Consider the following 23,914-nt stretch of genomic DNA (forward strand, 5'->3'; position numbering starts at 1 on the left):
TTTTTTGATTGTGTGACTAAAGTGATGGATAAAGGTGGAGCCATGGATATAGCTTATCTAGACTTTAGTAAGGCTTTTGACACAGTTCCACATCGCAGACTGCTAAATAAACTTGAAAGTTTGGGATTGGATATTAGGATTATTGAATGGATAAGATCTTGGTTGAAGGATAGAAAACAGAGAGTTGTGGTAAATGGAGTGCATTCACAGGAGGGAAATGTTACCAGTGGAGTACCCCAGGGATCTGTACTTGGACCAGTGCTTTTTAATATCTTTATTGGTGACATTGCAAATGGCATTAAAGGGAAAGTATGCCTTTTTGCAGATGACACAAAGGTATGCAACAGGGTAGACACACCAGGTGGGGTAAAACAAATGATTGAGGATCTAGGTAGACTAGAGGAATGGTCAAGAGTCTGGCAATTACAGTTTAATGCCAAAAAATGCAAAATCATGCACTTGGGTCTCAAAAATCCTAAAGCTAAATACAGTATTAATGGCACTATACTGGAAACTACTGAGGAGGAAAGGGATCTAGGAGTCACTATTTCAGATGACTTAAAGGCAGGTAAGCAATGTAACAAGGCAATGAGGAAGGCTAGTCAGATGCTTGGCTGCATTGGGAGAGGAATCGGCAGCAGAAAGAAAGAAGTAATAATGCCACTGTATAGGTAATTGGTACGGCCTCATCTAGAATACTGTATTCAGTTCTGGAGGCCATATCTTCAAAAGGATATTAATACATTAGAAACTGTACAAAGGAGGGCAACTAAAATGGTGCATGGCCTACATCACAAAACATAGCAAGAAAGACTGAGAAATCTCAATATGTATAGTTTGGAGCAGAGAAGGGAAAGGGGGGACATGATAGAAACTTTCAAATATATCAAGGGTTTTAACAAAGTCCAGGAGGGAAACATTCTCCAAATGAAGAGAAGCAATAGGACACGAGGACATGCACTGAGACTGGAGGGGGGGAGGTTCAGGGGAAATTTGCGGAAAAATTATTTCACAGAAAGGGTAGTGGAAAAGTGGAATAGCCTCCCATCAGAGGTGGTAGAGGCTAAGACAGTAGAGCAATTTAAACATGCATGGGATAGACATAAGGATATCCTTACAAAGAAATAAGGATCAAATAAGGTTAGAGATAAAAATATAAAAAAAAAAAAGGGGGGCAGACTAGATGGGCCAAGTGGTTCTTATCTGCCGACAAATTCTATGTTCCTATATATTCAGGAGGCGTCCTCTGAGGCAGGTGTAATGGCAGCCAAGGCGTCAACTACGTCCATCCTGGCTCGTCGAATTCTGTGGTTGAGGTCATGGAAGGTGGACCTGGACTCCAAAAAGACCTTGGAGGTACTTCCTTTTAAGGGAGACATCCTATTTGGGGAAGGTCTGAATGATTTCTCCCGAATACTAATCCTTCTGCACAGAAGGCAAAGAGTACCACTTTTCATTCCTTTCGACCTCAGGGTAAAGCGAAGGGTCAGACATACCTGAGACAAGCTCATGCTCCCAAAAGCACTAAGCCCAAAACAAAACAATCCTGAGCCGCCCGTCAGCCTGTTTCCAAACAATACAAGCCTGCTGCATGACGGGGCGGGCCTTCCCCGGGGGGATCCCAGGGTGGGAGGCCGACTTCTGCAGTACACCCAGGTCTGGTTAAAGACCACTTCAAATGCATGGGTGCAAAAAATTCTCTCACGGGTACGCAGTCTCTTTCAAGAGACGTCCCTCTTGCCAGGTCTGCACGATGGTTATTTCTTTGGACCCGTTGAAGGCGCAAGCTCTACACCTGGTTGTGCGTTCCTACCTCAAATCACTGAACAAATTTGTGAGAGTGTCAAAGTTCCATATGGAAATGCTGCGCTCGATTGTACTGGCCATGGAACCCGTAGATTATATGGTATCCCTGGAAATACAAGATGCTTATCTGCATATACCGATTGCCATATCGCATCAGCAATATCTGCGGTTTGCTATTGGCAACCTTCACGATCAGTTCCAGGCTCTGCCGTTTAGACTGGCCACAGCCCCTCGGCTCTTCACCAAGGTTATGGCCGTGATGACTGCTCATCTGCGTCGTCAGCAAATCGGGATCCTGCCATATTTGGATGATTTGCTTATCCTGGCGAACGCCCAAGATGTCCTCCTCAGTCATCTTCACCTGACTGTACGCTTCCTACAAGCCCACGGGTGGCCCGTCAACTGGAAGAAGTCCACGCTGGTCCCTGCTCGGAGCATGGGTGCTCCTTGGGGCACCTGCTGGACACACACAGTCAACAGCTGTTTCTGGCTCCAGAGAAGTTCCTGAAACTTCAGGACATGATCAGATACCTCCTCTCTCACCCGAGTGTCGATACTCGGCGATGCAAGTACTAGGCCTCATGGTGTCGGTAGAGTACGTTTAATTTTATTCCCGCCCTTTACAGAGGTTACTCCTTTCCAAGTGGGATGGCCTGCCTCATCAGTTCAGGTCTCAAATGATTTCCTTGACTCGTCTGTCACTGAGCTGGTGGCTACAGGATCTGCAGTTGAGCAGGGGCTGTCCCTTCTGGATCCCCAACTGGGTCCTACTGACTACGGACGCCAGTCTGAAGGGTTGGGTAGCGGTGCTGGAGCAACACTCTCTCCAGGGTCGGTGGACCACGGAGGAATCTCTTCTCCCAATAAACATTCTGGAATAGCGGGCAGTGTTAAATGCTTTGACTCTTGCCCTGCCTCTGATACAGAACAGGCCTGTTCAAGTTCAATCAGACCACGCCACCATGTGTCATACATAAACCATCAAGGCGGCAGTCAAAGCCGCATGGCAATGTTGGAAGTGTCAAAAATCCTTCATTGGACGGAACGCCATCAGCCAACAATATCGGCAGTGTTCATTCCGGGAGTCCTCAACTGGGAAGCGGTTTACTCAGTCGTCAGGACGTAAACACCGGAGAGTGGAGTCTTCATCAGGAAGTCTTTCAACTCCTAGTGGACAAGTGGGGTCACGACACAATCACAAAGTTCCGGTCTTCGGAGCAAGAGTAAGGGATCCTCAAGCAGCGTTCGTGGACGCACTGGCAATTCCATGGAACTTTCGGCTGCCCTACGTTGTTCCCTCCAGTGTCACTTTTGCCCAGGGTACTACGGAAGTTTAAGCAAGAAGGAGGAATACTACTTCTAGTTGCTCCAGCGTGGCCCAGACGGCATTGGTTCTCAAACCTGCAAGGTCTATCGATAGAGCGTCCTCTTCTACTTCCTCAACGCCCAGACGACCTCGTTCAGGGCCCTTGTGTCTAACCGGACCTGGCCAGACTGACTTTGACGGCGTGGCTCTTGAAGCTTCACTCCTGTGGGCCAAAAGATTCTCCGAGGCGGTTAGCCAAACTATGCTAAAAGACCGCAAACCGGCTTCTGCACGGATTTATTATAGGGTCTGGAATTCTTACTTCATCTGGTGTGCTGCTAAGAATTACGATGCTTACAAGTTTTGCACTTTCGGACTTCTGGCTTTTTTGCAACAATGCCTGGATTTAGGACTTCGTATGGCCTTCCTCAAGGTTCACATATCTGCCTTGTCAGTGTGGTTTCGGAGAAAAATTGCGTCTATACCTGACGTTCATACATTCACTCAGGGCGTACTGCGGATTCAGCCTCCCTGTATCCCTCCTGTGGCTCCATGGGATTTGTCTGTTGTACTGAATGCCCTGCAAGAGTCTCCATTTGAACCTCTTGAGTCAGTGGACCTTAAATGGCTCACAGCCAAGATCCTGTTTCTGCTGGCTATTGCCTCTGCTAGAAGGGTGTCAGACTTAGGTGCTTTGTCCTGTTGTCCCCGCTTTTTGATATTTCATTGTGATCCTATAGATTGTAAGCTTGCGAGCAGGGCCTTCCTACCTCTATGACTGTTTTCACCCAGTTTGTTATTGTTATTTCAAATTGTAAAGCGCAACGGAATTTGCTGCGCTATATAAGAAACTGTTAATAATAATAATAATCGAGCAGTTCTTAGAACTCATCTTGGTTATTTACCTAAGGTGGTGTCATCTTGTCACCTTAATCAAGAGATTGTGGTTCCGGTCCTTCATCTCTTCTGAATTATCCTCCAAAGAACGGTCTTTGTATGTGGAACGGGCTCTATGTATATATGTGGAGAGGACTACCTCTATCAGGAGGTCAGATACCCTCTTTGTACTGTTTGGTTTCCACAAACGTAGCCTGGCCAGTGAATAAGCAAACCTTGGCTTGATGGATTAGTATGGTGATTGCACAAGCTTATGCGCAGGCTGGACTCCCAGCTCCTGCTGCTATTAAAGCCCATTATACTCGATCTGTTGGACAATCTTGGGCGGCCCGTTGTGGCGCGTCCGCAGAACAATTGTGCAAGGCTGCTACGTGGTCCTCAGTGAACACGTTCATTAGGTTCTATGCCTTTGATACTTCCACCTCCCAGGATGCTTCCTTTGGATGCCGGGTTCTCATACCCGCTAAGGTGCGTCCCCTCCATTGATGAACTGCTTTACAACATCCCCGATGTATTCCTTGTGGAACACAGTGTACCCCGCTGCATAAAAAAGGAGATTTATGGAAGACTTACTATTGTTAAATCTCTTTCTGCGAGGTACACTGGGTTCCACAGGGCGCCCACCCTGACGCACTTAGCTTCTTTGGGTTTGTATGGCATTAGCCGCTAGTCCCTTCTCCTGTCGTGAGAACGTGGTTCTATGTGACTAACATCTGCCTTCTCTTTTACCTGCTTCTGTATTGGTCTGGTTAACTAAAACTGAGCTCACAGTGCCTGGAGGCGGTGTTATAGAGGAGGCCCCGCAATGCATTCTGGGACAGTCTAAATCTTTAGCCTGTTAGTGCCTCTGGATCAAGATCCATCTCTACACCCTGATGTATTCCCTGTGGAACCCAGTGTACCTCGTAGAAAGAGATTTAACCAATGGTAAGTCTACCATAAATCTCCTTTTAACTACAGACTGGCTAATTAAATATGTTATACAGGTTGAATATCCCTTATCCAAAATGCTTGGGACCAGAGGTATTTTGGATATCGGATTTTTCCGTATTTTGGAATAATTGCATACCATAATGATATATCATGGTGATGGGACCCAAGTCTAAGCACAGAATGTATTTATGTTACATATACACCTTATACACACAGCCAGAAGGTCATTTTAGCCAATATTTTTTGTAAGTTTGTGCATTGAACAAAATGTATCTACATTCACACAATTCATTTATGTTTCATATACACCTTATACACACAGCCTGAATGTCATTTAATACAATATTTTTAATAACTGTGTATTAAACAAAGTTTGTATACATTGAGCCATAAAAAAACAAAGGTTTCACTATCTCACTCTCACTCAAAAAAGTCTGTATTTCGGAATATTCCGTATTTCGGAATATTTGGATATGGGATACTCAACCTGTACTGCATCAAAGGTTATTGTTTCTATTTATGTGATGATTTGAACGTATTTGACTGCAGTAATAAATGCTACGTTTTTATGTAATGTTTTATTAATCCCTGCTTTGGGATATTATAATACTTTTGTGTTTATATAAGCACAGTCAAACACTTGTATATTTGTCCTCGTTTCTAAGGTTGTTAGCAGAACATCTTTGTTGTCAGCTGCTTTTATTTACCTAGGTTAGCACCTCCATTTGAGTGCACCGAAATTTGGTTTAGAGATTTTCCCTGTTGTGTTCACCCTGGGTCCCACAAAGCTGGAAATACAGAACTGCTGTTAACAATATATTCTATTACAATGTTTCTGTTGAAATTGAAATATTATCAAAGCACCTGAAACAGCAGAAATAATTTTGTTGCACGCGCATGAAGTCTATTTTTGCAGCATTCACCCAATCCAGCCTGGCAGCAGACTCCATCACCAATAGTGACTGCTGTCGGAACAGAATGAGCCAGGATTGGGATGAAAAACCAGTCCTGGAAATTTCTGATAGCAGCTGTATTGGGGGTGTGGTCTGATGAGGGGGTGGGGTATGTTGAGGGGGGCAGGATCTCTCCTTATAGGTCCTGATTGTTAGCAATTGCGGCCTTCCTTGCATCTTTTGCTGCAGTTGTGTCTGAGACCAGAGGCAGATTGAAAACTAAAAGTGGCTCTGTAAGGTTTTGTAGAAGTGGCCTGACATTGGCGGCACGAGGTATAATATACCGTGTAGCGATAGCAGCGTTGCTGTACTGCAAAGATGGAATAACAGAATTAATAGGGACAATACTGTATACTGAGTACAGTGGGCTGCCTGTCATGTGGGCGGTGGGGCCACATTACAAAACACAAAAAAGGCCCCACAGTCACGTTGGCCTACCAGGATTCTTCCAGATGAGCCCTATGGCCAATCCGCCCCTGGAGTGAGCGATAATATGCAAATGCAATGCTAATGTTATCCTTCCCTTGTGCAGTAGTGTGCCTTCTTTCAGTGCCCGTGGATAGCGCAACTCAGTCTGCCCAGAAACGCACATGGGTTTGCAACGCTAGTTCTAATACCAAAGGTCTTTGTGTGCAGTCAGGGGAACGCGTGCTAAAGGGGTTTTCTGGGCTTTGCATGCAAGTGCAGTAGCAAATAATCACTCAACTGTGCCAACATCGGCACTTCGTCCACCTCTGGATCAGGATCAATGTTTCATCTTGCATAGATACAGATTATTATTAACAAGCTTCAGAAATACAGTGCCTTGCTAAAGTATTTACCCCCTTGGCTTTTTCACTATTTTGTTACATTACAACATGTAATTTTTTATTTTAAATCTGAATTTTATGTGATAGATCTGCACAAAATAGTCTAAGTTGGTGTAGTGAAATGAGAAAAATTTATATAAAAAATAATTTTTATAAATAAAGATATGAAAATTGTCATGTGCATATGTATTCACCCCCTTTGCTATGAAGCCCCTCAAATGTTCTGGTGCAACCATTTATCTTCAGAAGTCACATAATTAGCGAAATGAAGTCCACCTGTGTGCAATATGAGTGTCACATGATCTGTCAGTATAAACACACCTTTTCTGAAAGGCCCCAGAGGCTGCCACACCACTAAGCAAGAGGCATCACATGATGACCAAGGAACTCTTCAAACAAGTCGGGGACAAAGGGGGTAATTCCAAGTTGATCGCAGCAGGAATGCTGTTAGCAATTGGGCAAAACCATGTGCACTGCAGGGGAGGCAGATATAAAATGTGCAGAGAGAGTTAGATTTGGGTGTGGTGTGTTCAATCTGCAATCTAATTTGCAGTGTAAAAATAAAGCAGCCAGTATTTACCCTGCACAGAAATAAAATAACCCCTCCCAAATCTAATGCTAGCCATTCATCAGACCAACTTTTCTCCAACACTCCAACCATCCAACTTGTCTATTCAACTAAAACAGTGTCCCACACATCTAACCAACTTTTTACAAGTGCTCCACACATCTAACCAACTTTTCATCAGACCAACCAACCTGCCAACTTCTGTCCAACTTGTGATGTCACCGAAGTAGGCAGACAGTGCCTGCCTACAGTACTTCAGGTGGTGGGGCACACAAGTCAGGATAAGGTGGGTGTGTGAAGGGGAGACTGAGCTGCTGTTGGGGTTCACAATTCATTCACCATTAGGCTGATCGGAGCCGGAGCTGACGTCACACACCCTCCCTGAAAACGCTTGGGAACGCCTGCATTTTTCCGGACACTCCCAGAAAACGGACAGTTACCACCCCCAAATGCCGGCTTCCTGTCAAACTAAATACGCCTAGCGATCAAAAAAAATGCTGATTTCTATTCCGCTATGCCTGTTGTTGTTTGGTGACACGCGCGCTTTGCGGTGCATACGCCGTCTATCGATAATCGTCCACTGTGCGAAAATGCACAGCAGCAATCAGGTCTGAATCAGGTCCAATGTCCACATAATGTCCCCAGTATAGTGCCAGATACACACATTTATTTATTACCAGTTATTTATATAACGCACACATATTCTGCAGCGCTTTACAGAGAATGTTCGCCCATTCACATCAGTCCCCATAGATACACAAATGCCCCCATAGTGCCAGATACAGATATGCCCCCATAGTGCCAGATACAGATATGCCCCCATAGTGCCAGATACAGATATGCCCCCATAGTGCCAGATACAGATATGCCCCCATAGTGCCAGATACAGATATGCCCCCATAGTGCCAGATACAGATATGCCCCCATAGTGCCAGATACAGATATGCCCCCATAGTGCCAGATACAGATATGCCCCCATAGTGCCAGATACAGATATGCCCCCATAGTGCCAGATACAGATATGCCCCCATAGTGCCAGATACAGATATGCCCCCAGTGCCAGATACAGATATGCCCCCAGTGCCAGATACAGATATGCCCCCAATGCCAGATACAGATATGCCCCCAATGCCAGATATGCCCCCAGTAGTGCTGCTCACCGTCGCCGGGCTCCTCCGCTGCTGTCCGCCGGGCTCCTCCGCTGCTGTCCGCCGGGCTCCTCCGCTGCTATCAACGCTGGCTGGAGCTGGCCCTGGTGGTGGTGGGGGGAAGGGGTGCCGCGATAGCCAGTGAGCTGCAAGGTAGCCACGATCTCGGGGGGCAGTGACTGCAGGTCGGGAGCAGAGGTGCCGCGATTGCGGGTGATATGCGGGGGTACCGCGATCGCGGGTAAGCTGCGGGGGGTGCTGTGATTGTGGGTGGGGTGCGGGGGTGCCGCGACCGCAGGTGAGGCGCAGGGATGCCAGTGATCGGGGGTGTGCGGAGGTGCAGCGATCATGGGAGGGTGCGGGGGGTGCCGCGATCGTGGGGGTGCAGGAATCGCGGGAGTTGTGACACTGCTGGGTGTCCATTGACAGCGGCAGCCCGGCAGCAGTGGTGTGCTGCCGTAGCTGCCCTGGTCCTCCTCCAGCTCTGCTGCCACTTCCTGGGGTCTGTTGTGACAGGGGCAGCTCGGCAGCAGTGATGAACTGCCGCAGCTGCCCCTGAACCTCCTCCTGGCTCCTGCTCCACAGTGCTGTCACTGCCGGGGATCCTGGGCTGTAGAGTGACAGAAGTAGGCGGACACTGCTGGCCAGTGTCCACCTACTTATCGTTCAGTTGGGGGGAAAGTCAAACCGGGAAAATCAAACCGGTTTGATTTTCCCAACTAGTTGGACCAACCGTTTCTGGCCGTTTTTTAGCGCGTGGGAGCAAACGGCTGATAATCGTTTGCTCCCACACACTGCCAGATTATCGTTCCAACCAGCCAGCTAGTTGGAACGATATCTTCCTGATGTATGGCTACCATTACTCTCTCTGCAAATGTTATATCTGCCACACCTGCAGTGCACATGGTTTTGCCCAACTGCTAAAAAATTTCCTGCTGCAATCAACTTGGATTTACCCCCAAAGTTGCTGAGAAGTACAAGTCAGGGTTGGGTTATAAAAAAAAATAAATATCAAAATCTTTGATGATCCCCCGGAGCACCATCAAATCCATCATCTTCAAATGGAAAGAACACGGTACCACAACAAACCTGCGAAGAGAGGGTCGGCCACCAAAACTCACAGACCGGTCAAGGAGGGCATTAATCGGAGAGGAAGCACAGAGACTAAAGGTAACCCTGAAGGAGCTGCAGAGTTCCATAGCAGATTCTGGTGTATCTGCGCATGTGACCACAATAAGCCGTACACTCCATAGAGCTGGGCTTTATGGAAGTGTGGCTAGAAAAAAAACCATTACTTAGTGTTAAAAATAATAAGGCATGTTTTGAGTTTGCCAAAAGGCATGTGGACGACTCCCCAAATGTATGGAGGAAGATGTTCTGGTCAGATGTGACTAAAATTGAACTTTTCGGCCACCAAGGAAAACGCTATGTCTGGCGCAAACGCAACACATCCCATCACCAGACGAACACCATCCCCACAGTGAAACATGTTGGTGGCAGCATCATGCTGTGGGGATTTTTTTCATCAGCAGGGACTGGGAAACTGTTTTGAGTTGAGGGAAAGATGGATGGTGCTAAATACAGGGATATTCTTGAGCAAAACCTGTTTAAGTCTGCCTGTGATTTGAGACTGGGATGGAGGTTCACCTTCCAGCAGGACAATGACCCGAAGCATACTGCTAAAGCAACACTCGAGTGGTTCAATGGGAAACGTTTAAATGTGTTGGAATGGCCTCGTTAAAGCCCAGATCTCAATCCAATTGAGAATATGTGGTCAGACTTGAAGATTGCTGTTCACAAACGGAAACCATCCAACATGAAGGACCTGGAGCAGTTTTGCCTTGAGGAATGGGCAAAAATCCAAGTGGCAAGATGTGGCAAGCTCCTAAAGACTGATCTAAATTGACTTGCAGCTGTAATTGCCACAAAAGGTGGCTCTACAAGAACTGACTTTAGGGGGGTGAATAGTTATGCACGCTGAAGTTTTCTGTTATTTTGTCCTATTTATTGTTTGCGTCACAATAAAAAATACAAAAAAAAAAAAAACATTTTCAAGGTTGTAGGCATGTCCCGTGAATGAAATGATGCAAACATTCAAACAAGCCAAGAAAACATGAAAAATGCAAAGGAGGGTGAATACTTTAGCAAGGCACTGTAAATGTCCCTGTATCAATTTGGAAATCTGGATGAGACCTTTCTAATCTTATTCAGGTTATCCTACGTTTAATCCCTATATGCTAATGTATTCCTCCTAATTTAGGATGTAATGTTTCTCAGCAGGTTATATGTGATATTTATAACTAAATTGTGGACAAAAACAAAACCTAGATGTGTAAAAATAAATAATTGTATTAAAAATAAAAGGGGACAAGTCATGTAAGAATTAGTTATATCTAAAATTTTATTAAGAGACAAAGGTGCCTCCTAGTGCAATATAAAATAATCACCAAGGTCAATAAAAATATGTATTTAAAGTGAACCCATACTAAATGAATATAAAATAGGCTTCATCGGATGTCCAAACTATGGTCCGGATGTATTAGAATGCGAGACTGCCAGAGCTCAGAGACTCCGGCTGAACAGGTAAGTTTTTTTTTTTAAAGTAGCACACGTTTACAAGGCAAAAACAACCTGATTTTGCCTTGTAAACGTGCTGCTTTAAAAAAAAATGTACGAGTTATGCCGGAGTCTCAGAGCTCCGGCTGTCTCGCATTCCAATACATCCGGCCCAATATGATTTCACAAGTAGTCCTCGATGGCAGCTTTTATGTAATACCCCTTTCAGCTGCCGGGTCCCACGCGGGAATTGGAAACGAGTCCTACCCAGGTGGGATCCGGCATTAGACCTTTCACTTTGAGTCCCTGACCCTCGGGTTTGCATAGCGGCAGGGGGTGGAGACGGCGCTGGGAGATAAGCATAACTCCGCACCGCCTCTCCCTATGTAGTGAACGGGTCCCGGGTCGCATCGACCTGGCAACCTGTTCACACTGCACCTGACCCAGTATTTAACCCAGGAATAACTTTGCTTTATTCCTGGGTTGAATTACCGAGTCAGGCGACCCGGGAATTTGTCCATGGGTCCTTTCACACCGGACAGCAATGTGTGTCGACCTGGCATAATACCTGGTCGATACCAGGTTACTTTATGTGAAAGGGGTATAAGGTGTGTGTGTGTGTGTGTGTGTGTGTGTGTGTGTGTGTGTGTGTGTATATATATATATATATATATAACACAAAGCAGGGGTCCGGCACAGCCACTGAATGCAGAATGACACTGGGTGCCCTCACGAGGTAGATAAACACATGGATAGAGCCGGTACGGCACTCCAATGATTTTCACACGACCACTGATTTACATCACAATGTTTCAATGCCTTTAATCTTACGGCATTTTCATCAGGTATATACTGCTCAAAAAAATAAAGGAACACTAAAATAACACATCCTAGATCTGAATGAATGAAATATTCTTATTAAATACTTTGTTCTTTACATAGTTGAATGTGCTGACAACAAAATCACACAAAAATTATCAATGGAAATCAAATTTATTAACCCATGAAAGTCTGGATTTGGAGTCACACTCAAAATTAAAGTGGAAAAACACATTACAGGCTGATCCAACTTTGATGTAATGTCCTTAAAACAAGTAAAAATGAGGCTCAGTAGTGTGTGTGTGGCCCCCACGTGCCTGTATAACCTCCCTACAACGCCTGGGCATGCTTCGGATGAGGTGGCGGATGGTCTCCTGAGGGATCTCTTCCCAGACCTGGACTAAAGCATCCGCCAACTCCTGGACAGTCTGTGGTGCAACGTGGCGATGGTGGATGGAGCGAGACATGATGTTCCAGATGTGCTCAATTGGATTCAGGTCTGGGGAACAGGCGGGCCAGTCCATAGCTTCAATGCCTTCGTCTTGCAGGAACTGCTGACACACTCCAGCCACATGAGGTCTAGCATTGTCTTGCATTAGGAGGAACCCAGGGCCAACCGCACCAGCATATGGTCTCACAAGGGGTCTGAGGATCTCATCTCGGTACCTAATGGCAGTCAGGCTACCTCTGGCGCTCACATGGAGGGCTGTGCGGCCCCCCAAAGAAATGCCACCCCACACCATTACTGACCCACTGCCAAACCAGTCATGCTGGAGGATGTTACAGGCAGCAGAACATTCTCCTTGGCGTCTCCGGCGTCTCACGTCTGTCACATGTGCTCAGTGAGAACCTGCTTTCATCTGTGAAGAGCACAGGGCGCCAGTGGCGAATTTGCTAATCTTGGTGTTCTCTGGCAAATGCCAAACGTCCTGCATGGTGTTGGGCTGTAAGCACAACCCCCACCTGTGGACGTCGGGCCCTCATACCACCCTCATGGAGTCTGTTTCTGATCGTTTGAGTAGACACATGCACATTTGTGGCTTGCTGGAGGTCATTTTGCAGGGTTCTGGCAGTGCTCCTCCTGTTCCTCCTTGCACACAGGAGTCCTGCTGCTGGGTTGTTGCCCTCCTACGGCCTCCTCCACGTCTCCTGATGTACTGGCCTGTCTCCTGGTAGCGCCTCCATGCTCTGGACACTACGCTGACAGACACAGCAAACCTTCTTGCCACAGCTCACATTGATGTGCCATCCTGGATGAGCTGCACTACCTGAGCCACTTGTGTGGGTTGTAGACTCCGTCTCATGCTACCACTAGAGTGAAAGCACCGCCAGCTTTCAAAAATGACCAAAACATCAGCCAAAAAGCATAGGAGCTGAGAAGTGGTCTGTGGTCACCAACTGCGGAACAACTCCTTTATTGGGGGTGTCTTGCTAATTGCCTATAATTTCCACCTGTTGTCTATTCCATTTGTACAACAGCATGTGAAATTGATTGTCAATCAGTGTTGCTTCCTAAGTGTACAGTTTGATTTCACAGAAGTGTGATTGACTTGGAGTTACATTGTGTTGTTTAAGTGTTCCCTTTATTTTTTTGAGCTATGTATGTGTGTGTATATATATATCTATATCTATATATATATATATATATATATATATATATCCCTGAAGAAGATAGGGAACAAGGGCAAGTGGGCACCTGTGGTTCTTCAAGTGCCAGCTTGCCTTTGCAGGTGGACCATGCTGGGACCTGTAGTTCACTGTAAAGAATGAGGGGGAAAATAGCCCAGTTTTATTGAAACAAATTGATATGTAATTTTTCTTTTGTATAAGAAAACTCAAACAACATGCAGAAGTAGGTAGACACTGTAAAAAGTTGGGTGAGATCACAAGTTGGAGAGATGCCTGGTTGATTTGATGAAAAAGTTGGTTAGGTGTAAAGCTGGGCACACACCTATACAGTCCATGGCTGTGATGATTTTATAGCTGTGTATGCTGGTCCATTGGCCAATAAATGGCTTAAAACGCTTCTGTAACAGTCAGGATTGTAGGCTGCATCTCATGTGCTGTTTAATATTTGTTTGCCAGATATCCCAATCCCATAGAAACCTGTACACACTGAGCTATTTCTAGCACTGTGTGTATGGGGTCACAACACTCGATTCATCATTGTGAATTTTTCATCATTTTTCATTATTCTTACATTAGTATTGATTTTGGTGACCGGTACGGACATTGCTTATTAACAAATAAATATATATATATATGGTCTTCCCATATAGGGTAATATCAGCATTTGCTTATTATTACATGACCCATTATATGACAGATTGTTTTTAATAATTTTGTTTGTATTGTTCTGTCCTCAAAGGATACACCAACTGTCTCATTTTAATTTTGTATCAATAAATCTGTATGTTTTAATATCTCATTACATAGTCGTCTTTGACATATTTAAGAGTGCACCCACAAAAGAGTCTTCTTTCTCTCCCATTTTATTGTTATGCAATATACTGACTCAGGGTGCACCACCAACATAAATTTAAAGGAATTTAGCCCAATGATTCAATTTATTTGGTTTGCTTTATGCTGATAGCAGAATATCTTTGGTCTGTGCGGTATCCCCCAACACTTTCACATATTAAAACATACAAAGTACACTCAGAGACATCTTAATAGAACTGAATGTTTTGAATTGTAATAAACATGAAGGAGATTAAACCATAAGGTGTTTCTTTGCGTATTGCTTCTTTAATGTGTTGGAGTAGTTTACTCTTTAAGAATGTTAGTTGTGACTTTCTCCTGTGATATAGGATTGTTAGGGGAGGAGTTTGTGGAGTCTCAGCTGATGCTTGGCAGATTTAGTACCTCTGTGATCTGGTTCACCTTTCCACCCTTCCTATATCTATTGTGTGCGTGGGTTTGTGTGTGTGTGCGTGTGTTCATTCATTCAAATGAAGACCATAGGCAAGAGGAATGTGGAACAATACCAGGGGGATTCCCTTATAATAGGCTGTTTGTTAAGACGTCATGGTGCCATGCTTGTAGTCAAAGCATAATAAAAATTGTGTTAAACGAGCCAACTCTGCTTGATTGAAAACATGATTAGCTAACAAGCACTGAGCTTGCAGATATGAGTCCAGTCCTGTATTTTTAATAGTGGAAATTTTCTTCCTCACTCTTGTGATTAATTAACTTAACATTACAAATGAGGCCAAACTGACCAGTGGTTTAAGGATAAAACATGTAAAAGGTTTTTTTTTTGTGTTTTACCAAAGTTAACGTTGCTATTTTCAAGTGGTGAGAGGTTCAGCTTTTATGTGTGAGAATCTTTACTTATTCAAAAACCCAGGCAAACGTATAGTTTGGATGGCATCACTTGAGAGCGGAGATTAGGGGTGTATCTTTATACACTGGTGAGGAGCATCTAGTTTTGGTCTAATGTTTTAGTGCATCAAGTAAATTAGGTTCTGACTAGTTTCAGAGATGGGTTCAGCCATCCGCCTTCATATAAGCCTTTACCAATGTGAAGATGTTTGGAAAGTTTTCATAAATTAAATTGTCCTTGTGGTACTTGGCTGTGTGTGTCCTTGGAGCACTTGGTGGAGTTGGTGTGTTGACTCCTGTGAGTTTTGCTTTTATTCCATGTGGTGGAGTTTAGTTGTTAAAAACTTGACTTGACCCAATTGATATTTTGTGAACCCGTGCTAGTGGTGGATGCACAAAGGAGCAGGATGGTAACCTAAATAATTCAAACAGAGATTTGTAAAAAGAATAATTGTAGATGGAAATGACTCAATAGTTGAAGGAGAGTAGGAGAGAAATAAGAAAATAAGAGATGAGAAATGGATAAATAATTTTGTAAATAGAGTAAATTAATGACAATAAAGTAAATATCGTAATTGAGAATGTAAAATAGGTTTATAGGAATAATAAAAGGAAATAAAAGCAAAAATGTGTTTCTAGTTTATCTTGTAAATGTCGGCAAGTTATAACTGTACCACACCCGTCATGAAGTGGTCTGCAAAAATATTTCTTAAAAAGCCATTCCCTCTTTCTGATGTTTTTTAAGCAGCTTGAGAATGGGGATTTTTCCTGCTGTGCAATGTGTGTGGTGTCTAAATCTTGATTAGTTGGAAAGTGTAGTATTAATAAGGGGTGATGGTTGAAAGAACGTATTCCAAAGGAACAGATATGTAGTCACTTAACGTCATCACATTAACCACCAATGCTGTGAGGTAACAGTTAATCCTTCTGCCCACTCCTCCTGGAAAAAAAAAGTATTAAGTCATTATTTAAAAAGTAAACTGTTGCTGTCTCTAATTGTGTAATGTATAATATCTGCAAGTTGAATGCACCAGAATTGCACATTTTACGAAATGTTACAGAAAGATCAACTGCAGAGTGGTCTTGGGCATTACTACTCTGCACATTACCAGTGTTCTTTACTAAAGCCACTCAATTGTTTCTTGCCAGAGCTGAGTGTGCAGTACAATGAGACTCTGCATTTCACACAGTTTTGTTGTCTTGTTGTCATCATTGCTGGGTTAGTTGTCTTTTTACTACAAGGAACTGTAATGCTCAAAATTATTTGCTTGCATGTAAACAGTTTAAAATATATATCTTATTTTGAAAGAAATACAGTGTGTCTGTTATGAAGGCACGGGACACAGTCTACCACCAAATCCCAAAATAGTAGGGCAGCTGGCTTAACCGTAGTAACATGTACCAGTAACACACATTTGAGCATTATTGTCCCTTTAAAACTCATACTGCTGTTTTATTATCATAAAAAAAGGTTGCAAATGGTTTGGTAATGCCATGTGTGTGTAAGCTGCGTGTGGATAGCTTTAGCATATTGCTTTATAATCGTTCTGAAAGTGAAAAAGGCTTTGAAAGCTGAAATTAATGAAATGGAACCAGTACAACCTCTGGTTTCACAAATGGAGCACATACTAATGGGCTTAGCGATTCATTTAACGCACTTGAAGCAGTGGGATAAAGAGTAAAAATAAAAGCTTATATCTCACGCGCAAAAAAAGAAAAAAATTATCTCCAATATGAAATTTTTTCAGCCAATCTACATGCACTAAAAGTGCCTAGTGACACGAAGAGCTTTTTTACTGAATTCTTGTTTTTTTGTCATGCTCTAGTACATCATTTGTGAAACTACAGAAGTTGGCTGTCCAAACAGGTATGTAGTAATGTTCTAAAATGTGAATTTGATTTAATTACAATGGACGTGATGAAAATTGTACGCTGAAATTTACCATCCAATTTTCTTTCTTCTCCACCCCTTCTCCCCTCTTGTTTCATTTCTACTTCCATGTTTCCTTTGCTTAATACATAATTCCCCCGTTTCGTTTTCACTCATGACTTATTATTTTCTTTCTTTTTTTTTTTTTTGTCTCCTCCTTTTCTGATTTTTCTCTTCATTTTCTTTTTCTCCTATCCCATTATGTCTATCCCTATTACCCCATTACAGTCTCTTTAGACGAAGATGAGATGGCTGCGGAGCTGAACCGAGAACAGAATGAAAAAACAATTCGTAGCACGCAAACCGCTCTGCGCAACTTCAGGGAGTTCATCATCTCCAAATACCCCATGGAGATCCGAGAAATCTACATGATTCCGTGCAAAGAACTAGATGATTACTTGGCTTCTTTTTTTGTGGATGCCAGGCAGAAAGATGGATCTGAATATGAGCCCAATAGTTTGGCCAATTATCAGTGTGGTCTGGAACGTTATCTGAAGGAACACAGGTATGGTTATAGCATTACCAGAGACAAAGAGTTTAAAAGGTCACAAGATGCATTAAAACAAAAACAAATTGAACTGAGATGTAAAGGGAAGGGAAACAAGCCTCACAAGTCCATGAAGCTCACTTTTGCTGATGAGCTCATCCTTCGGAAGAGGGGCCTCCTGAGTCGCTACAATCCTGAAGGTCTGCTGAATCTTGTTTGGTTAAATAACACCAAAGCTTTTGGACATTGTACTGGCTTTCATGGTTCCACGCTTAAATGGGGGGATGTCCGACTACGAATATTGGAGACTGGATTGGAATTTCTTGAGTGGATGGGTCAGGAAAGCCCCGATGTTAAGGTCAAGAGAGCAGGGACAGAATGCAGGGTTTACGCCACACCACACTCTCCACAAACCTGCCCTGTGCAGGACTACAAGGAATATGCACAGAGGCGACCTCCAGCTATGCGTTATGAAGATGCTCCTTTCTATTTGTCCATCAAGCCCGTTGTTAATCTTGCTGCTCTTCACTGGTACAACTGCCAGGCTCTCGGCAAAAACAAATTGGCCAAAATGGTGAAAACAATGTGTGAGAAGGGTAACATACCTGGAAGGAAAACCAACTTTAGTGTATATCAAAGTTGTAGCACGCTGTCTGAAGCCCAAAGCAATCAGTTAGTGCTGATCTGTAACAATTTGAGCCAGCAAGCTGCTCAGTCTATGGCAAGTCACTCCGGCCCTGGGAACTTTATTGTCTCAGCCTCTTATGACTCCTCCTCAGACACAGCATGAGAGGAGACAGTGAAAGGATAGCTCCAAGGCCTACTTATTAGGACTTTAGATTAGTGCTAAAATTAAACTGTGATTGTATGTTTGACAAGCCTGTTTCCTCTTTTACTGTCCACTCACTTTAAAAACAAAAAGAAATACGTAATATATTTTTCTTTTTTAATTTACAGATCTGTTAATAGACCTAGTTTTCGTATTGCACCTAGAATAGTATTTATACTGTAGTGTTCAACCAAAATGCATGTTGTAGCCTTGGATTAAAAAAAAATCCACACACCTAGTGTGAATCTGGAAAAAAATGGTTTTAGTGGACTTTTATGCCTCGACTGGGGAGTCCAGCAAAAAGGCTACTGTACATTGTAAAATAAGGGTGCTATCATGTAATATTTAATCCTTGAAGTAACTGATGTAGGCTCACATTGTAGCCTTCTAGTTCCCGAATGCCTGCTTGAACCTGAAACAATGAATTGGTACTGATATAGAAGTATGTATATCGGCCTTTTTTCGTCTTCTGCACTTAATTAAATTAAGCAACTTAAGCTTTCTCTATGTAATGCCTTTCATGGACTGAAACATTGAGATAGTTGTATTTTAACTTTTTTAATTAATATTTTATTTTTTGGACATGTGTAGGGTTTGTACAAACGTAGCACTGGGGCTAGTGATAATTTATAGCAATATGCAATGGCGTTCATGGCATAAAGACTGTTCCTCAGCACATCCGTAGTGTTGTGAGCCCGAGGCCACAGCTGCATATATTTGTGTCATTCATGAAACCATGGTCACGAGGCATGTAAAACTACTGAAATGTTATGTTTTTGACCTCAAAATACAGAAGAAAATCTGCTTCTTTTTGGTGTGATTTTTACGTCTCTGTGGTGATGTGATCCCTGTTGAACTTTGTTCTCCCTTTGAAATGTCATATTAACTTGTTAGAGACGCTGCACTATTTAGAAGACACTGGCGAGGCAAAATTGTAATTATTAAAACAAAGAAAAAAGGTTCATTGTCACTCATCCCTTTTATTTTGATAGCGCTAAAAGGCTGTAAAGAAATAAAAGCTAAAAGCAGGCTGTTGAGTACTTCTGCACCAAATAAATATATATATATATATATATATATATAATATTTGAACTATTTAAAAGTGGCATTTATGGATTTTTTATAATGAAATTAATATCCACAGTCCTGAATAAAACACATTAAAAACAAATTTGTGGTGTGGAAGGCCGAACATTTAATTGGTAACCTTAATAAACCTAGAGAAGTAAAAGTTTCTTAGGTTTATCAGAAATTGCAATGTTTCAGCCAAAGCTTTGGGAGCGGATGTATTAAGCCTGGAGAAGGGATACAGTTTTGATAAGCAGAAATGTGATAATGCACCAGCCAATCATTACGGATTTGAAAAATGACAGGAGCTGACTGGTTGGTGCGTTATCACTGCTTCATCACGTCTTTAGCCCTTCTCCAGGCTTAATACATCTGCCCCATTATTTGCTAACCAGGGCTGTGGAGTCGGTATGTCAAACCTTTGACTCAAACTCCTCTATTTTTCTACTGTCCCAACTCCTACTCCGACTCCTTCATAAATGGTACATTTATATTTTTCATGAAATCTATCTAAACTACATTTTGAACCTTAGGTTAATTAAATCTGCAATACATGATTTCAAGTTCAAATACCTGTAGTACTTTAGATCATGAGATTTGCAGAAGATTATATGTAAACTATGACAGCAGGATGGGTTATTGTGTGATGGCTGCATGTGGCAACAAGGTAATTATCGCAGTATACTGGGTGATGGCAGCTTGGGGTAATTTTTCCAGTCTTGTCACAGGTGACAGCAGTAGCATGGTGTAATTATAATGGTATAATATATTATTTTGCCATACTTTTCTTTCGACAGAAATAAAATGTTAGGTGATCACTTCTGGTAACATGTAATTGATTATTTCCTTTTTCGTTACTGTAGAGCAGAGGTTCTCAAACTTGGTCCTCAGGACCCCACACAGTGCATGTTTTGCAGGTCTCCTCACAGAATCGCAAGTGAAATAATTAGCTCCACCTGTGGACCTTTTAAAATGTGTCAGTGAGTAATTAATACACCTGTGCACCTGCTGGGTTACCTGCAAAACATGCACTGTGTGGGCCCACGAGGACCGAGTTTGAGAACCTCTGCTGTAGAGTATATGACAGTAGGCTAATGAAATGCTCAAAGACGTGTAGAAAGATGAAGGGGGCCATGTTGCATGCCATGTACTGTGCCGCCCCAGGTGCAGGAACAGGGGAGTTTGTGTCCATGCGGTTGCCACTCTCAACTATTGTAGCTCACAGCAGTACAGCATCTTTCCGTCTATGTATTATGAAAGAAGGCGCATGCTATGTATTATGATAGAAAGCATATGCGCAGAACAGAGCAAAGTGCTCTGGGGCGCCATATTTCTGAATAAGCAGACGGAAAGATGGCCTTTATTATGTGCTGTGCTGCGCCATCTTTCTGAATCCATAGCCAGAAAGATACAACTCTGCTGTGAGCTAGAATAGGGAGAGGGCAGCTGCACTAACATTCGCAAATCCCTAGCTGCAGGGTGTAGAGCACAGGGCACCTATGTACACTGTATACCCCGCACCCATTATATTAACTCCACACCCCCTGCTATACCAACATTCGATAAGTGCTACTCTCCTATCCCTGGCCCGTACTGTACCACTACCAACTTTATTAGTGTCATATTATGTTTTACTTACACTGGTCAGTCTGGATAAGAAACACATCATCTTCACTATACAGCTATTTTTTTCTACTGTTTTGCACACAACTTTACTGTTTTCAGAACAGAGAACAAACACTGCTATGCTGGTCTTCATGGTTTTGTGTTTTCTTTTCTATTTCCTGCTGTTTAGTTTTTCTTTTCTGCTGGTTAATGATCAAGCTTGTGTTAAGATGAGACTGAGAGGTGTACCTGGGAAATGGGTAATACACGAGTCATTGGCACCTGTATATGCTTTAATGTTATACCTGATATTTATATAATATACGTTTTAATTTTGACTCCACTCAAAAATGTCTCCCAACTCCACAGCTCTGATGTTCACCAGACTGCCTGTCTGTAAGCATATTGGCAAATAATAATGTATGCACTACTTCTAAGCATCTTAGCAATTTGCTACTGTAGAATGGGTCTGAAGGGTGGTGTGTTTGCAGCTTTTTTCCCAACACACCATTACATAGTCTTTTTGTTTTCAGCCTAGGTCCATAAAATAAGCCATGAAGTCCCTTTAGGGGTAGCGTCAGTGCGTGCATACTGTAGGTTGTAAAGCAGCTTTAAATTACAAGATCTAAAATTACATCACAACAGATATAATGTCGCTTCATAGAAAGGGCATGTGTGATATGAAATGTCTTGAGTTGTGTAGAGGCAAATACAAGCTATACAGTGAGCATTCAGTGGCCTAAATCATACTGTAGTTGCATGCTAAAAGCATAGCTCCTGCATTTCTGGATGCAGCAGTGATGCTGTAATAGGCTAGTGCAGCAGGGAGTGCCTTGTGTATGTAGACACCACATGGCTGCTTCTATCATCCACTGCTGCATCAAAGGCAGAAGTATGGGACCAGCATCATCCAACAGCACCCCCAAACGGCTGCAGACTGTTACTCACCTGATGTCTGCAGCGACACTGTGATAGTTACATAGTTGTTATTGTTGAAAAAAGACCATTGTCCATAGAGTTTAACCTATAGTGCTATTCCACCAACTTAACTTTGTTTACAGATGTTATCCTTGGATGCCATTTTCGCCTAAAAATGTATCTAAACCTTTTTTGAACATCTTGATAGATTCAGACATTACCACTTTCTCCAGCAGTGTGTTCCATAATCTAAACGCCCGTACAGTAAAGAAACTCTTCCTTCATTTGGTGTTGAACTCCCTCTCCACCAACTTTAAAGGGTGCCCTCATGTCCTGTGTACAGATCTCTCGATAAGTAAATCGCCCGAAAGATCCCTATAAGGTCCCTTCATGTACTTTAAGATATTAATCATTTCCCCTCTCAGACTCCTTTTCTCTAGTGTAAACATTCCCAACTTAACTAACCTTTCCACATATTCCAAGGACTCTAAACCTTTAATCAGTTTAGTAGCTCTTCTCTGCACCTTTTCTAGTTCTACTATGTCTTTTTTATAATGAGGAGCCCAGAATTGTACACAGTATTCCAGATGGGGCCATACCAATGATTTATACAATGGCAGGATTACGCTTCCATCTCTAGTCTCTATTTCCCATTTTATGCATTCTAATACCCTATTGGCCTTTACTGCAGCATCCCGACATTAGGCACTACTGCTAAGTCTATTGTCTATGATCACCCCCAAATCCTTCTCCATTACTAACTTTCCAAGAATTACCCCATTCAATGTATAGGTTGCCTGTTAGTTTCTGATCCCGAAATGCATTACTTTGCATTTCTCTATATTAAACCTCATACTTCACTTGGGTGTCCAAACCCCCAGTTTAGTTAAGCTGCTTTGAAGAGAGACAACATCCTGATCTGATCTAATTTTCCTACAGAGCTTAGTATCGTCTGCAAAAATTGATACATTACTCTCGATACCATTTACTATGTCATTTATAAATATGTTAAACAGTAAAGGTTCCAGCAAAGATCCTTGTGGTACACCACTTAATACCTCAGTCCAACCTGAAAATGTTTCATTGATTACCACTCGCTGTTCCCTATTAGCAAACCAATTTTTGATCCAAGTACAAATATTATCACCAAGCCCAAGTTCCCTTAATTTAAGACATAACCTCATGTGAGGAACTGTGTCGAAGATTTACGCAGAATCTAGAAAGACCACATCCACCGCATTACCCAAGTCTAAGTTTGCACTCACTTTCTCGTAGAAGCTAATTAAGTTAGTCTGACATGACCTATTTTTTACAAAGCCATGCTGGTTCTTGCACATTACGTTTGAGCATCCCAGATACTCCTGAATGCTATCCCTTAATATACCTTCCAATATTTTCCCTACTACAGAAGTCAGGTTTACCGGTCTATAATTTCCAGGATTAGATTTCATTCCCTTTTTAAATAGTGGTACAACATCTGCAATACGCCAGTCCCTGGGAACTATGCCAGTTGCTATTAAAGCATTAAAGATTAAGTATAATGGCCTCACTAACTCTGAGCTTAGCTCCATAAAAACCCTTGGGTGCAGTCCATCTGGTGCGGGAGATTTATTAATCTTAATATTTTGTAATCGCTTTTTGATTTCTGCTTCACTTAAACACGTTCAATAATCTTGGTTATTATACTTTGCACTAACTTGTTCAATTTCCTCCATGTTTACTTCTCTAGTGAAAACTGACGAGAAGGTTGTGTTCAATATCTCTGCCTTTTCATTGTCACTAGTTAACAATACTCCTAGGTCGTTTTTAAGTGGTCCTATGTTGTGCTTTTTTATCCTTTTACAATTTATATTCTTGAAAAAAAAAAAATTGGGTTAGTTTCACTTTCCTTCGCAATTAGTTTTTCATTTTCTATTTTAGCTGCTTTAATTTTCTTTTTGCACAATTTATTACATTCT

General features: G+C 42.6%; 1 protein-coding gene across 2 annotated transcripts in view; it reads left to right on the forward strand.

The window, feature by feature from the left end:
* The window catches only part of KIAA1958 (KIAA1958 ortholog), a 284,028-nt gene that overhangs the window by 207,578 nt on the left and 52,536 nt on the right, over nt 1-23,914 (forward strand). The window contains exon 3 of one of the 2 annotated variants that reach the window (XM_063914716.1): nt 17,278-19,173. The exons of the other annotated variant lie outside the window; for it this stretch is intronic. Coding sequence (XP_063770786.1) covers nt 17,278-18,326 — 1,049 coding nt within the window. The 3' untranslated portion in view covers nt 18,327-19,173. Of the gene's footprint in view, nt 1-17,277; nt 19,174-23,914 lie in introns of those variants that run through there. 2 annotated transcript variants of the gene reach the window in all.

Source organism: Pseudophryne corroboree, chromosome 1, assembly GCF_028390025.1.
Source record: "Pseudophryne corroboree isolate aPseCor3 chromosome 1, aPseCor3.hap2, whole genome shotgun sequence".
NCBI lineage: Eukaryota > Metazoa > Chordata > Amphibia > Anura > Myobatrachidae > Pseudophryne > Pseudophryne corroboree.